This window comes from Diadema antillarum, unplaced genomic scaffold (genome assembly GCF_040938485.1).
Source record: "Diadema antillarum isolate AM-2024a unplaced genomic scaffold, OU_Dant_1.0 seq00000203_RagTag, whole genome shotgun sequence".
Lineage (NCBI taxonomy): Eukaryota > Metazoa > Echinodermata > Echinoidea > Diadematoida > Diadematidae > Diadema > Diadema antillarum.
The window spans coordinates 1106302-1122500 of NW_027271262.1; the positions used below are offsets into that span (position 1 = coordinate 1106302).

Genomic DNA, 16199 nt, shown 5'->3' on the forward strand with positions numbered 1-16199 from the left:
AGAGGGCGATCAAAAGAAGAGGAAAGGTTTCATTTATACGAGCTTGACGATTATCACATCTTCTGCCCTGTTGTAGATAATGTGGCGGGTGTCATGCACCTGTCATGTCGGCGTGAGGAGTGTAAACAACTAACGGTTTCGGGGTTTCTTCATAAACAAGCATGGCATAGTAAAGCGGCGTGCACTCAGCTGTGTTGGCAGGCTTCGCGCAGACGGCATTCACGTAATAACGTGCGTAGTAAACTGTGTGGTTGAATAGCTGACCGTCCAATCGAGCCAGCGCTTGCTGTCTGCGCCTTGCGGAGGCCATATCGCCCATCACCAATGAACGACTGCAATCTTTCTAGTAATCGAATCAGCCGAGGAGTACTACGGTGCATGCGGCGGCGGGTAACGGTACGGCCTGTCAGTGCAGCTGGTATGGCAACGTGAACGCGACACGGAAAATGGACGAGAGAAGACCATCAGCTCGATATGGACTAGACAAAGGATATTTTAACCTCGATAGCTCGGATAATAACGGATATATCGCCGGTACAGCAGCCTTCATGGAGAGGAGGAATTATAATCCATATCTGGCCTGGTTTGGCCTGAAGAAACTGAAAAACACGGGCGCTGAGAGTCGATCTGCCCTTGCAGCCGGCGTAGCTGGTATTGCGTTACTCATGTATATCTTGCAAGACTCATTCATATCGGCTTTACACATTTTGTGTGGTCTCTTTGCTCCCATGTTTAGTGTAATTTGTGCGTTTTACTGGCTAGCAATTTATCTGCGAAAGACATGGACTGGTAATAATGTGTACGTATTCTTCATGGCCTGCTATGTCGGCGAGATTTTCGGCCAGATCTGTTTTGGGGCAGCCAACCTCTTTAGCCTATGGCTAGTCGCTAGCGTCTTGGCATCGGCCTCGTTGGTCAGTATGACATCAACTTTGTCCACACCTCAAAGTGCGCTGGTCATCAGCTTTCTGAGTTTCATGCGATTTCTCAGTGGTTCGACCTTGCATGGATTACCTATGTGGATGAGGCCCTATTTTGCCTACTTCTGCGGAATTGCCGGCTGCGTTCTGTCCAAATACACGGAGGCTCATTTGTTTCGGCGAAGTTCCATCGTTTCGCCGTTCAATAACGACGGCAAAATTCCCGTCCTGCGGCGTCGGCGGACGTCATCGCAGAGCTCCGTGGCGAGTCATAGCCACAAAACCCGCAGAACGTCTCTACCCGCACTAATACAACGGCCACAGGTATGGAAACGAACTAAGATTAAGAAAAAAAAAATAAACAAGCAAAAAGTAGGTTCCTACTGTACAGTGCAATCAAGCAGGCCGTTTTACAGCCCATTCGTGATAAGTGGCGGGCATTTCTAGAAGTCACACTGGTCACTAGATGAATAGACACTAGAGAAGGTAGAGTTTTCTAGCTAATTACAAACACCACCATGCACCACCGCCACTACGAACACGAGAGTCGATATCAGCAGTGTCACTTGAGTATGTCAGTAAAATTGTTAGGTAGGGACTTAACAAATCTAAAGACAGTTACACTACACCAAGACATCCAAGTAAATTTAAGGCAAGTCAGTTGTGAGATTATGGCATTGTCTAATGACCATGAGGATGAGAAAGATATAGATCTAATGCCAATGGTCTACATGACACAATTTAAGTATTACTCCGGTGAATTTTTACCATCCATGGAACTACGTAGCTCCATGGTTTTACTAAGAGTCGGACCTTCAAGATGCATCAGTACCTTTAATTAAAGGCAGGAGCTGAAAAGGGTATTGTGTGTTGTTTACATCCTTCACAAGGCTAGGGCAAAAAGGGAGAAACCCCTGCCCTGATTTTTAACTGAATTGATTATGCACAGTATAACTGTAATAGTCTCTTCAATAGTGGTTGCATGTGATGTAGCGTTGTAGGCTACTACAATCATGGTACTCTGAAAGATGAAGCCATACCGAAGTAGTCCCACCAAATAGAGTGCTAGATGTAGCCGTCTTTGATACCCATTGCAGATTTTCTTCAGGCTATCAGAACCATTGAAGGCTGTCAATCATTCTTCTCTTTTTCTTTTTTTTTTGAATTATTTCAAGGGTGGAACATAAAAATGCAGAAACTGGTGATCTGGAAAGCATAATCATGCTTGAACATGCTTGAACATTTCATAAAGTGGTTTCTAAGTATCTGGCAAAAAAGTTAAAAAGCTGAATCCTCCCCTCAACAAATACTATCTCTGTAAAGGGGAAGTCCAGGCAATTTTCACAATTTCACATCACGTAGAACATGAATCGACAGCTCCATGTTTAGATTTGTGGAATTAAATAATCATGTGGTCCTTGAGCAGAGAAACCGATACTCTGAAAACCCAAAACAAATTACATTGTACACTGAACAAGGGAGCAGTTTCACCATGAGAATGCTTGAGTGGGGGCTCACCATAAGAATGCATGAGTAGAGGCTCATATTTGAGAAATGTAGCAATGCAATTCCATTACAATACTGCTTGCTTTTCAAGGTCACCTGTGTAGATTTTATACATGCTTTCATCTTTTGTTCTGCTTCTGTGAGCCCCCACTCATACATTTGTATGGTGAAGCTGCTATGTCATTATCCTTGCTCATTGTGATTTGTTTTAAATTGTGAAAACATTTTGAAATCACTCTAAATTCTGAAAATCTGTACCCAGTATAGCCAATTTATAGTTGTTTCCAATGTAAAAGTCTGAAAATCAGCCAGAGTTCCCCTCTGATATCTGTTCTACTAATGTGAGAAATTGCCTTGTGTTATATGGTTGTTTATATTATAATTGTTGTTGTTGCTATTTTTGAATATCTTGCATTGAGGTAGCCTTGCTACCAGTCTTGTGATAAAGGAAATATAATCCCACTGAAACACAGCTTCAGCTATCAAAAGTAAGCTGCCTTCTTCTGAATAACATTCCATTGAAAGATGAGATCGACTTTGGGTTCAATATCTGCTAGTTTCTTTTTGTGTGTGTGTGAAAGTACATAAATGAGTTGAATCATGATGATGTGATGATAAACAGGCCACATTGCAAATTATTTTATAATACAGTGCCTTGCCTTTACCTACATGTACACTTGCAAAATGCCTTAAAAGGACAAATGCTTGTGAGGTCACAACTGTTACACTGTGTGTAAAGTTGAAAATTCATGAAGTACAATTTGTACAAGTATGTGATCTCTGCAAGTTCCATACAATATCATATAAAACATGTGGAGAATTATTTGCATACCACCTGTCTTGGCTTTTCATACCAATGTAAAAGCATGTCATAGAAAGCAAGTTTCAGGCTACATGTTCAGTTCAGCATTTCTCCCGTTGAGATCTAGTGTTATGGTGATACAACAGAGATGTGTAGCATGATATGATCACATAGATCAGTAGAATTCTGCCTGCTATTTTGCCAACAGTCATTTTTTTTTTCCAACAAATTATTTTGTCAACCATGCAACCATGGTATGTGAATTTACCTCCTGACACTGACCCTCATGATCCAACACAAATTATGGTGGTGTTACTGTTATGAAGTTTGCAGTGTTGCATCACCACATGTGTATGAGACGTCTGTTCATTTTGATTTATATGCATGTGTATGTCTGTGACCTGCAGAGCTACAAAAAACACCCATTAATTAAAAAACAAAACAAAATGAAAGCAAAGATATGTTGCAGCCTATATCCATATAAACCTCAGTCATGATTTCTTGATCTAAAAGTGACATTGGTATCAGGGAGTAATAATGGCAGGCTGTGGGACTTCATGACATTGCATCAATTTCACTGAAAATAACACAGATTTGCAGTTGTACGCAAGTGGTCTCTCTGACAGTCACACAGTGTATACAACATATGACATTTACTCTTCTTGGAGAGTTTGAGTCTTAATGATTGACATTGCATCAATTTCTTGGAAAATAACACAGATTTGCAGAGGTACACATATCGTAAGTCCATTCTCTCTTCTAATACTGAGCAATGTGGCTCGGTCTTTCTGACAGTCACAATGTATGTGACATTTTACAATGGTGTACCATTTTTTGGAACCAGCTGTTTGACCCCCTGTGGATTGATTTGCAGATTGATTGTTAACCAGACCAAATAATTGACCCCTGCATTCTGCAAATCAACCTGTTACTCATTACAGCAAAAACTCATTAAATCATAAAAGCCTGGTGTTTGATTTCCTTTTGAGATTGGCAGTCAAGAATGCATATTAAACGTTCCTTACAGAGAAGGGCAGGAGACGTCATGGGTTTTAGAGAATGGTTTTCAAAATCTCCATCGGCTCCCCAACAACACTTTCAGAATTCTGCTTGTGTGAGACTTGCTTCAGGCATGTACGAATGTAGTGGATTATGTAGATACATGGGGTTTATGAAATGCGATTGATGGCTCTGCTGAAGCAGATGCAGGTTGGGTTTACAGCTGGAAGGACTTAATTGCTATGTAGACTCTATGCAGTCAGTGGCAATTTCCTCTCTCCTTCAAGAGAAATGAGAAAACATTGACATCATTGATAAGCTCACATGACAGCAGTCTGTGTTTTGAAAGAATTGTTAGACTCAGGAACCATTAGGTAGTGTTGGGAGTTTCCATTGCATTCAGCTCAGTCTAATTGCTTTCACTTGACATCTAGCCATAAACATAGCGCTTTGAAAACATTCAGCAACTGTACCCTACTTGTACATATCCTGTCGCGAATACTGGTGATGTCACATGGCACTAGTCATGTGATTACTAACCACATGAGTTATGGTTTGATATCGCTTTTGTTTATGCATACTATTCATCATGTCAATCACAATCGCATACCCCAGACAACAAGGGAATGCAGCTGCTAAGATATATGCTTTTGTGACTGTTTGATAAGCAAGCAGGCTTTCTGCATTCCTTTACTGTCAACAGGCATTTCACTCATAAAATACAGTGAGAGTACATTGAGAGACACTAAGGTATGCATGCTCATAGGAACATGTAATTGTATAGTATAGAGAGTACAAGCTGTTGTTACCCGAATGAGCGACTGCTACAGTGTTTTAAGGCATACATGTACTTCCATGATTTCATAATTTATGAAAAGCATGTTGTATGGGACCATAGCTTCCCATATCGGACAATAGGTGATGCTTACTGTGTGCAATACGAATTTCAATTTAAGAACTAGAACTCTGTGTAAGAAGCAGGTGAAGAATTTGCATCATCACAAGACACTGGGGCCAAAAAATCCTTGCATCGAATGCAGAAATGAAACTGGCACATTGTTTCCAGATATTAATGTTTACTTTGCAAGTGTCATACTGTAGATATGAATTTAGGAAAGAATGATAGCCTCGTCCTCCAATATGACATTTTACTACAAATACACAATATAAACAGAAAGCAGGTCAATTTTTTTTTTTTTTTGTAAGTGTGCATGCTCATTACCATACTCACACATCATGTGACAGGCTAGCAATGTGAACAATGCCATGCTGTGGTTGTGTCACCTGTCTACATTTCCACACATTTGTTGGCGCGTGTAAGCATGCGATCAATAGATGTCGCCATATAAACATAAATCAGAACATGTGCTGTGGGGAAAGTCATACATCTATTGATTCAGGGAACCTGTGGAGCAGCCTCAGAGAGAGAGAGAGAGGGAGGGCAAGAACAGTTGAGGCAAGATGACATGGTGGGGTGAAGCAACATGAGGGAAATTCCGTGCATTATGTCACAAATGGAAGCATACAAGCATGCACTATACACGGTACACAGATAACCTTTAACAGGTCTACAAATATATGCATTAAAATCATCTTCACAAGAAAGCTCTCTGTGAATCCCTTTCTTTCCCCAAGAAGAAACTCCTCTCCCCCCCCCCCCCCCCCCCCCCCCCCCAACAAAGAAATAAATTTGATTTGGCCGGGTACCAGGCTCACTCTTGAGGTACACAGGAAGATTCCAACCCCCTTCATGAGTGAGAGGTATAGCACTTTATGTTATTGATAATGGTCGTATCCCCCAGCGTCTCCCTCGACCTTTCAGCAGTGATTTGCCAATATGCCTAATAAGTCATTGTGCGATGGAAAAATTGCACAGGACTTGTTTACTGTCGAGCTCTGCGATGATGATGCGCTCTGCGCTCAGCCTCTGGCAGACTCGAATGGCCGCTGGGCACTCTGAAAGGACAACCAGGTAATCCAGTGCTTCCCTCAATGGAGAGATTAAGCATCTCCTTTTGGGCTCTGTCCTTCAGTTTGCTAGCAATAAAAGCAGGTTGACTCCAAAGCTGAGTTGGAAAGTATGTTCCGATTTCTGATGCAGAGGGTTGCAGGCAGTCCAATGACAAGTCTATGCAATCTGTGGTTATAGCCTGACTAATGGGTTATTTTAAATGTAGCATGTGGCATGTCATTTGTTCAGAAAAACAAAATACATGAAACAGTAGTACATGTACCATCTTTTACTAGGGAATTTGACACAACTTTGCTTGATACCAACTGTTAGCAAGATTAAAAATTGACTATTTTGTGTGGTTGCTCTTTAGGTAAATGAAGCCATTTCACCAGTTTTCTTGAAACCGACCTAAATCTAGTTGTTGAAGATTATTACAGGAAGAGCTGATAAATGTTTTTGTACACTATAGTGTAATGTCCTTGATATATGCCTGCATGTCTCATTTTAATACATGCTTTATTAAAACCCAGTAAAAATGAAGTTTTCAAGTGAGCAACATTATTAAATATTTGCATGCCTTGTGCTCAACAAGCAATAGATGGTTCAAACCAAAGCCAAACAGAACAGAACAACGAAATGTTAGAAATAATCAATATCACAACTTGATTCCTTTTTATTTCTGTGGAAGAAAAAAGAAAACAAAATTAATTGGATTGAATATTTGTGAATTTTGGTTTGAGTAACAGAGATACTGTATAGGCCTATTTCTGTATTTAAAACAGCTTGTGTTGTTAATTTGCTTTCATGAAATTCAACTGGAAAATTACTATAACAGATTTTGTGATTATGCAGTCATTCCTTGCAAGGAGACATAAATATATTGTGTAGTACAAGGTTAATACACATTAGAACACTTGCTGTGAAGGCCAAGGTGTGACGCATGCATGAAATGTGGCATTTGTGAACAGTTGAGAGCAAAGTAGGACAGAAATGGACTGTTGCCCATTGTGTTCCCCAATTACAGTTTAGAGCAATTGCAAATAGCCATTATCTCGATTGATATGCAGCGATGATTCAGCCAGAGAACTACATGTAGTGTGCTTCTACTCATGTGAATATGTGCCTAACGTTGTATGGACAGTGTTCCTACACACATGTTGCTGACATGGATCAGCATTTTCTGGCAGATGCACAATCTGTAGTAAGCACATAATACAAGCCTATAATACACATGTATACAAGTACATAATACTCTTCATGAGAGAAGACACACATGTATGATATGTGCTCATGTGGCTCTGTTTGTGTGTGTTTGTGTTTGAGCAAATAGGAACAGAGCATAATGCGTGGAATCATGGATGGGCCATTGTGAAGTGGAAAGAAAAGTGGAATTGATTGCCAATATGTCAAAAGGATTCCTCATACACAAACGCACACACACACACATACACACACTACGGATGTCAGCAAGTCCCCAGTCCATCTGCTGTACTTTTGCGTGACATTTTTAATACCTTCATGTTCCCAAGGAATTACTGTCATATGCTGTATACTCTTGTACAATGTACACCTGTATGGCTGTACCTGTCCTAAAACAGCATTTGACAGTAGGCCTATACAGAGACTCCAACCCGAAGCACCTTCTGATCTGGAGATTCTCCCGCCTGAAACCCCTAGCAAACGGGAGACTCCAAGTTTATGTGCGCGAAGCGCGAAGTTCCTTGGTTTATAGATGCTCTCTGGTGCTATCTAAGGCTTATTTTTGCAACATACGATAGCAATAAGTAAAAAATCCGATCCAACGGGAGACATTGAGCCAGGGCGGGAGAAATTAAATCTCAAACGGGAGAACGGGAGATTTTGAAAAAATGGGTATTCGGTGGGAGATCTCTGTTGAAAACGGGAGAGTTGGAGTCTCTGCCTATACAGTCTACATGATGTGTATCAGTGTAAAAGATATTGCTAATGTACACATGTAGCCTGCCTCTCAGACACAAATGTGCAGTAGATTCTACACTACATTGTCAGCCATTTTAGGCACACCAATTTTGGTTTGTGAAATAACTTCAGATAAAGATCTTAAAAACATATTATGCTAATTTGAAATATTGTGTCAGAACCCTCTTTTGAACATGTTTAACAAAATTGTGTTATTTGAAATACTGACTCATAACTATGCAAAACATCAATTGATTTTTTTTTCAAAAGAAATAAAAAAAAAACATGCTTTTACTCAAGACACTGAATAATTGATGTTTACTTTACATTGATGAAGGACAATTTGTCAATCAGTTGCAATAAGAACAATTGGATGCAAGATTCATTAAATTGAACCAGGATGAGACTAAGGTTGTGATGTTAATGCATACACTTAGACAATACTACATGCCCCAACCAGAGACAAGGTTGGAAAAGAAATACTTCCTGAGAAGAAACATCATTATCATTATTGCACAGGTACACTATACCCTACATATATTTGTCATCATAAGCTATGCCAATGTTTATGACTATTTCAGGTTTGTTGAACATTTGCATTGTTGTTTTGTTTTATTTTTTGGTTTACATTAACCATGCACTGTATTCAGTATTCAACAAATGTATGCTGAGGCTTGAAGATATCCATAGGAGAATATACTCTGAGGAGAGAATACAGGTACAGGGTATACACACATGTCTCAGTGAAACTGGAGTGAAATCAGAAAAAAAAAAATGAAGAATGCAGTGGCAGCATGAATGTTACTGAATCAAAAAGCATGTGGTGCTGCGATATGTCATCACGCCCTCAAACATTCTCCCAAAAGAGACAGCTGTAACTCTAAAAAGACTGCAAGTTTAAGAAAATTATGTAAATTTCGATGAAAAATTCCCTTTTTTTACAGGATAGAATCCGTACAATGTCTCTGTCATGTTACAAACATTTTGCCCTTTGTCTTTTGTACAGTAATACAGAATGCCTTTTGTACAGTTTACAGGATGTCTTTTGTACAGTTTACAGAATAGTACCTTGTAGGATGATACAGTATTAAGCTCATACAAGTGTACTTTCACAGATAATATTTCAATCTCGTGAATAGTTTCTTACAGATACTGATCTGTTGTTCTACCACTTGCACCTCTTTCTTAACTTTTATTATTCATCAAAATTTGTGCTTGATATGATAGATTTTCTGTGGATGTCTTACATCCTCAAGTGAGATGTTCCTGTGATCTATTCCTGCATGTCTGTTATCTCAGCTTTAATATTCAAAGACCTCTTCCACCCCACCAGTCTCAATCTTTGATTAAATTGCATTTAATCAAAAGGAATATTTTATGCTGTTCATGTGGGATTTCTGATATTGTATGATGTGCTGTTCCATATTTGATATTGTATGTTGAGCTTTACATAATGTATTAAAAGTGTCATCAAGTAACTCTAATAATGCACTGAATTTTGATCCATAAGTCAGACCCAAAGACTCACATCGGTCAGTGCCTGAGGTATTTGTTACAGCCTTGCATTAAATTACAACCTCCATGGAAGTGCTCACTGCATGACATAAACATGGACATGTAAGATTCATCAGCCTGACATCCGATGACTTTATGTAAGAGCCTTGCCTTGCCGAGACCTTCTTTAATCACAATTTAACTGGCCATCAAAATGAACAGACAAAAAGGGCAAATAGTGAAAGATTTTGAGATTTGGAAGATGTTGTGCCATGCCGCTTGCTATGTATGTCTTTGCATGCACATCTGACTCGGAACTAATTTTCGTTCTTCAGATTTTTTTTTTCCTCCGCACATCTCAAAAGGGCTACCACTTCAATACGGTGAACCCCTTTCTCCATTGACTGCGTACCCATCTTTGCTGCGTTGCCGGAGGCAGACCAGGAGCCAAAATTTTCTCGGGAGCGATCGGTGAAAGATGGATCTTATATCCAGAGCACAATGAGGAAGGCACACGCGCATGTGAAGATTGGAGCGTGCAATCGAGTTGGAAATTCAATATAATCCAGATTGATCGCTTTTCCCACCCACAAGTAATGATCGTACTCCTTTTCTCATGGCCTGCTGTTGATGCCTTACCAACTTAATTCACTTTTATGCTACAGAGCTTTTAGTGTCAAAATGAATGCAAATATCAAATAACACAATTTCCATTATTGGCAAGCAGCTTTCTAGTACCAAGCAGTATGTGTTATATTGCGATTCTTTCCTTAAACTTTATGGTATTGACAACACTGTGTATATGGTTTGTTATAGTTTTGTATCTGTAGTGTACCGGTATATTAAACATGTGGTTTGTTCACAGTTTATGAAAAAGAGGTAATGAACTGCTAATTGACAACTAGAGCTTGGGCTGAGTATGTGTAGCAACCACTGAAAGCATAAGGAACACTTAATAATTTGAGATTTTGCTCAAAATGTTATATTTGTGTTCATCGACTACAGTGTATGTTGTTATATATACCGTGAAATTCTCTATATCATAAACTGAATACAGGATGATAATTACTTCATGCAGTTTATTTGCATCAGTTGTAATATTGATAGCAGTCCAATCACAAACAAATTTTTACACTTATTGCTTACGATTTGCCATGCCTTGGTTTCTCTCTCAAGCAGCTATGTCTGTTGCACTATTATCAGTTTTAGTAGGTCAGGATATTCCCAGAGTTTTTTACAAAATAGTAAGAAAGTTGTGAACATATATTGATGGTCTCCATCTGTAGGATTCCATGTGAGATGTCCCACTTTAATAGACATGTACCACCACAACTGTCTAAATTATTGTTTGAATTTGCCTGGACTTTCCCTGCTCTTGTGACTTTATTCATGCGCTGTACTTGAGATAGGGCCTAGCGTCTCCCTTGGATACATTCCGTTGGAATTTTGATGCATGATGCCAGTCACAGATTAAAGCATCTGACCTACTTCTTTATATATAAATTCAAATCAATCCCAATGCAGTAGTACCTGTATACCACTAATGCTTTTAGACCCAAGGTTTTACCTGATTACATAACATGGGTTAGAAACTATGTATCAAACATAACTGTCCACAGATATTTCACAAACTGTTGTGGAGCAATCATAAACAAGTTCAGGAGGCATTGTGTAGGGGTAACCCACCACAAGGATAAGACCAAATTGATTTTTTCCTTTTGTGTTATTTTGTGAGTGACCTGAGAGCCATCCTCACTGTCCAGTAATCTCCTGTGTGCATCAGTGGTCGCTAAACTCTTTTGTGTTTACCTCAAGCCCCCTTTGAAGCCCTTCTTAATGACCACTGAGCTCCCAGGGCTTTCAAACCCAGCTATTGATTTTTCCTGCTTGAGACCTACTATTGCTTGTGTCAAGGCCAGAAGAAATGAGAACGGGGTTGTGTCCATACTAATCATGCACAATGCATAGTACGTGTACGTACAATACATAGTATGTCTAGTAACATAGAGCTATTTGTAAAATTTGTTGTAGGCATGTGTGGGAATGACAACTACATTGTATAAGTATTTTGAAATGAAGCCTTACATGGTGTAGCAGCACAGACTAATGAGTATGTGTTATTTGTAAGACTTAAAACAAAAGGAATTTCCAAATGGACAATAGAGATTGAAATTGAATTGAATTGAATTTCTCATTCTTATTATTGCCACAGTACAAAAAGAGTACAGATGCAATTGGAACACACATACGATTTCAATGAATAGTTTGAAAACAAGTATGAAGATCTTCACAAAACCAAATCTCTATTGCAGATTTGGACCTGTGACACAGAGAGAAAAAGTAAAACAACAACAAAACTAATGTCTCAGATGGTAACACTTGCTGATACCCACAGATGAATGGTCTGTAAATCTTAGCATGTACAAATTGTATGTTTTACACATTTGTTGAGATTTTTTAGGTTCGTATGAGCCAAATGGAATGTACACATATGTCTGATTGCCCTTGCAGAACAAAATTTTGGCCTGTCGATCTCAAGAGTTCATTAATTTTGGTAAAGGGAGCGACACTAAGGCTGTGAATTTTGTGGGAATGGAGATCTCACAAATCACTGAGCGTGACACAATGTCTTCGCCAATTGCTGTGCCCAATCATGGAGCTACTGTTGTAGCTCCATGGTCCAATCTTCTTATCTCGATACCTCATGAATTGGCCAAAGTGGTGGTGATTACAGGTGGCTGGAAGAATTGGCTGGACCACGGACTTTCACGCTTGGTGGAATGTTAACAATGCCATGTGTACACATTGTCTGATGGGCTCATGTCCTGCTGCTTTCTGTTTTTTCTTTGTTGCCCAAGTAATGGTCATAGTGATCTCTGTATACATATCGTCTGAAGTTCTTCCTATCAATTCTTGTATAGACCGCTTCTCTCATGTGGAAAAAAAGGGAAATATTAAAATAAAGAAAGAAAAGAGATCTGAGATCAGGATGCCAAGAGCATTCCTCTGTTCAACTGAAATATTAGTATTTCATCATGAGAGGTCATGCCTAACCTCCAACAATCTTGCCTAGACATGGACTACAGTGTACAACGTACTCTATTTCATATTGCCTTGTACAGTAAATGCTAATACATTACTGTACATTTCTTATCATGATAATCCAACCTTCATTATGAAATTATGGCTGTATTGTAATGTTTGTAGCAGTGTATTTTTCTTTTATACATGTCTACATGTATGATTGTGTGGAGGAAGGGTGCATGCATTATATCTTGTATGGGAATAGTTCTACAGTTGTATCTACTACAACTGTACTTTGAAGGCCCATTGTATTGTTTCACTGTTTGCTTTTCATTGATCTTGAGATAAACTAAAACATCAATGAGCGATACCATGGAATGATATCTTGTGGCTATCAAAAACCAAACAGTACTCGAAGGGGGATACAATATCATCATTATTCAAACAAGTAAAAGATGCATGTACAGTACTGTACATTGTACCAACCCAAAACATTCATAAAGCTCTGTGACACATGCATGCTTATGATTCAATGGCGGTATGAAAATATCTGTTTCTACTGTTACAGTGTTAGGGAGCATTTTACCATACTTCTTCTTCATTCAGTTGTAACATTGATGATACTGATATTCCCAATAAAATAAAATATGTATGTACATGCAGTGTGATTTAGTGACAGTACACTTTAATCTGTGCCAGGGAATATGTCTTTTCTGAGGTCAGTGTGTCATTTCAGTATCTTCCTCATTGTAAGTTGTCTTTGCCAATCTGTAGGGCTTTCAGATGCTATGGATTGTTTTGAATACACCATATAATTTCATGATTTTTTTTTTTTTTGGGGGGGGGGGGGGAGGTGGGGGGGGGGGGAGGGAGGGGCTGCTCCGGAACACCTTTCCTGATTCAGTAGCAATCATTTTGGTTACCATTGCTGGATTTTATTCTTTGCCTTTTTTTTAATAGGGCTAAAGTTGCCAGAGATGGCATGATTTATATAAGCCAAAACTTGCCAGCTGTCGGCATGCTCAACAAACTCGCGTTTATTTCAGTGACAACTTCATATAATTTGTTGATTCTGATCAGAGGGATGTTATAAGCATCAGGCATATTGTGCCCTCAAAGTGTGCAGTAATCTCATGATGATACATACATATGAGATGTTTCCATGTCAAGCTGTAGCACCACTAGCTTTGTGTAGCTTTGGGACGAAGCGATTTGAATGAAACTTTCATTGTACATTATCTAGCAGGTAATGATTTATGTAGGCAGAGGCTTTTAATGTAAGTGATGAAAGTGAAGCTAGTGAAAAAGGGTAACTATTAGTGCATGTCTCCTGTTCATTACCTCCTTTGATGACCTGTGTTTTAAGACGCTTGTGTTCCAGATATGTGCACCAGCCATAATCCCATTATATCCCTTTGTCTGACAAAATCTGTTTCATGTGCCAACGCTGCATTTGTTAAACAATTGTAACAGTCCAGTCACCTCTTCTTTACTGCCCTGGTGCTTCTGCCATTGTTGTTGTTGTCGTTGCTGTTGTTGTTGTTGTCGTCATTTTTGTGATGGCATCTTCCCCCTTGGAACAGGGAGGTACCCCTGCTTGGAATATGCTCTCTTCATTCAGTACCCACACAAGGTACATGTAGGTTCACGCTAGGCATTGGGAGATTTGGACCTGTGACCTGCTTCTCAAATAGTCCGATTGAATCCTGGGGCACTTTGTCAACTCCATTGTTCAATGGAGGATCTCTTTGATTACATAACGATGCCCTCTTTTCATTCAAGCACAGGGTTAAAGTGTGTGAAGAGGTATCCCCATTTCGCACAATGACTGAAATCCTCCAACAGCCAATTCAAACACAAGCGTTAATTAGTCTCAACTGTTCAGCCTGTGACACGACAATTTAAACGGGCAATGCAGTGTGTTTTTGTAATCTGTTTATTGATACTGAGTTGAGATGAATGCTCACATCCGATATCTGTAGGCCTACATAGACTTTAAAGAAGAATAAGCATACTCTGATTCGCAGAAGCCAAAGAAATGGAGCAAGAAGCGTGTGCATGTTGAGATATTTTGCGCTAGTGTGAAGAGTCTCACATAATAATATCCAATTAGTATTCATTTTTCAAAAAGATTTTGTTGCATTTTCTCAGTAATCTGGAACTTACTGTATCCAACCATGATGGACCTGTTTCCATAATTGAAAGATTATGATACTCTCGCTAGGTGTACATATGGCCCCTGACTTCAGTTCAACCAGTTTTCATCTCTCTCAAGACAAAAGAGCACTAAGGAGCGTAATTCACCTGTTCAGGTATTTGCTACAATTCTTATAGGACATACGACGTACGAACTCTGCGGTCAGATGCTTGTGCAGAGGCTACCAAATCTGTTGATAAGTTTGTGAAAGTGAATTGCATCATAGAATTCCCTGATTTGTATAAAACGGGTAGAAGACTCAGACTAGGCTTTCAGTCTGAAGGAGCTGTTTGTGTTAATAACACATTGTACTTGTGCCTATTCTTTTTAGTTTCTGATTGTCCTCAATGGAATAGAGAGGGGGCTAGAGAGTTCTCTCCCTAACCCCCCCCCCTTGCATCCTGTCAAGTGTTCCATTGTGGCCCTGAGTCTTTCTTCAGAGGGGGCCCCTGTGTCCCATATTATCAGTAGGAATGTGTCAAAACAATATGTGAATTACAAGCAATACTAGTATATATTGTCACATTCTCCAATGAGCTGCAAAGCTCCTGGCTAGTGGGACGTGTATGGACTATCACTGCACAATGTGTGACCCATTTTTCACTGTCCTGTTCTTTATCCATGTGTGTGTACTCGATATCAAAAGAGCTGAAAGGAAAAGTAGAGTGTATTGGTTCAGGTACAAATGCTAACTGCATCCATACAATTTAACTATTCATGTGACAATCTCTTTTGTAAGATTAGTTCAAGCACCAGATCAATTCTTTGAGGCAAAATGGAATGAATACATCAAAAGCCTCTCTCCAGCTCTGAGCCAGCAAAAAACCAGAACACGATCAGATTTGTGCAAATTATACATTTTGGTCAACAGCAAGGTGACTTGATTTAGGATGGTGAACTTCCCACCGAAGCTTTGTATTACTGTATCTTGTCCACAATTTTACAGTAACACGATAGCTGCAAAAAATGCATACTAACTACATAAAAGGATTTAGAGCATGACTTGCTTTGAAACTCAGAACAGTTGGTCTAGTACACTTCGTCAACCCCTCTCAAGCTCTTTATAATCCTGTGGAGGAATTATAAAAAGATTTTGAGTCACAAATGTCTAAAGTAATTTCTCCAGTTCACTTGTGGTTTGTACTGTGTGGGAAAATTTGTTCTTTTTTTTGTACCATATATTCTGGAAGCAGTACAAGTAGCCAAGAGTTCCATACCAAATATTATTTTTTACTAGAGTGTGATCTGATATGTCTTAGATATTGTTTTCAACATATTATGTTTCTTATATTAAGGTGTTATATCATCCTGTGTTTGTACCATCATCTCTGTCTATCTGTTTCTCTTCCTATATTTGTCTTTGTC

General features: G+C 39.2%; 1 protein-coding gene across 1 annotated transcript in view; it reads left to right on the forward strand.

Moving 5' to 3' along the window:
* The first annotated feature begins 292 nt into the window (after positions 1–292).
* Positions 293–16199, forward strand: part of LOC139728843 (cGMP-inhibited 3',5'-cyclic phosphodiesterase 3A-like) — a 163769-nt gene continuing 147862 nt past the window's right edge. The window contains exon 1 of the mRNA XM_071639782.1: positions 293–1244. Within this exon, the coding sequence (XP_071495883.1) occupies positions 447–1244 (798 nt within the window). The 5' untranslated portion in view covers positions 293–446. The remainder of the gene's footprint in view (positions 1245–16199) is intronic.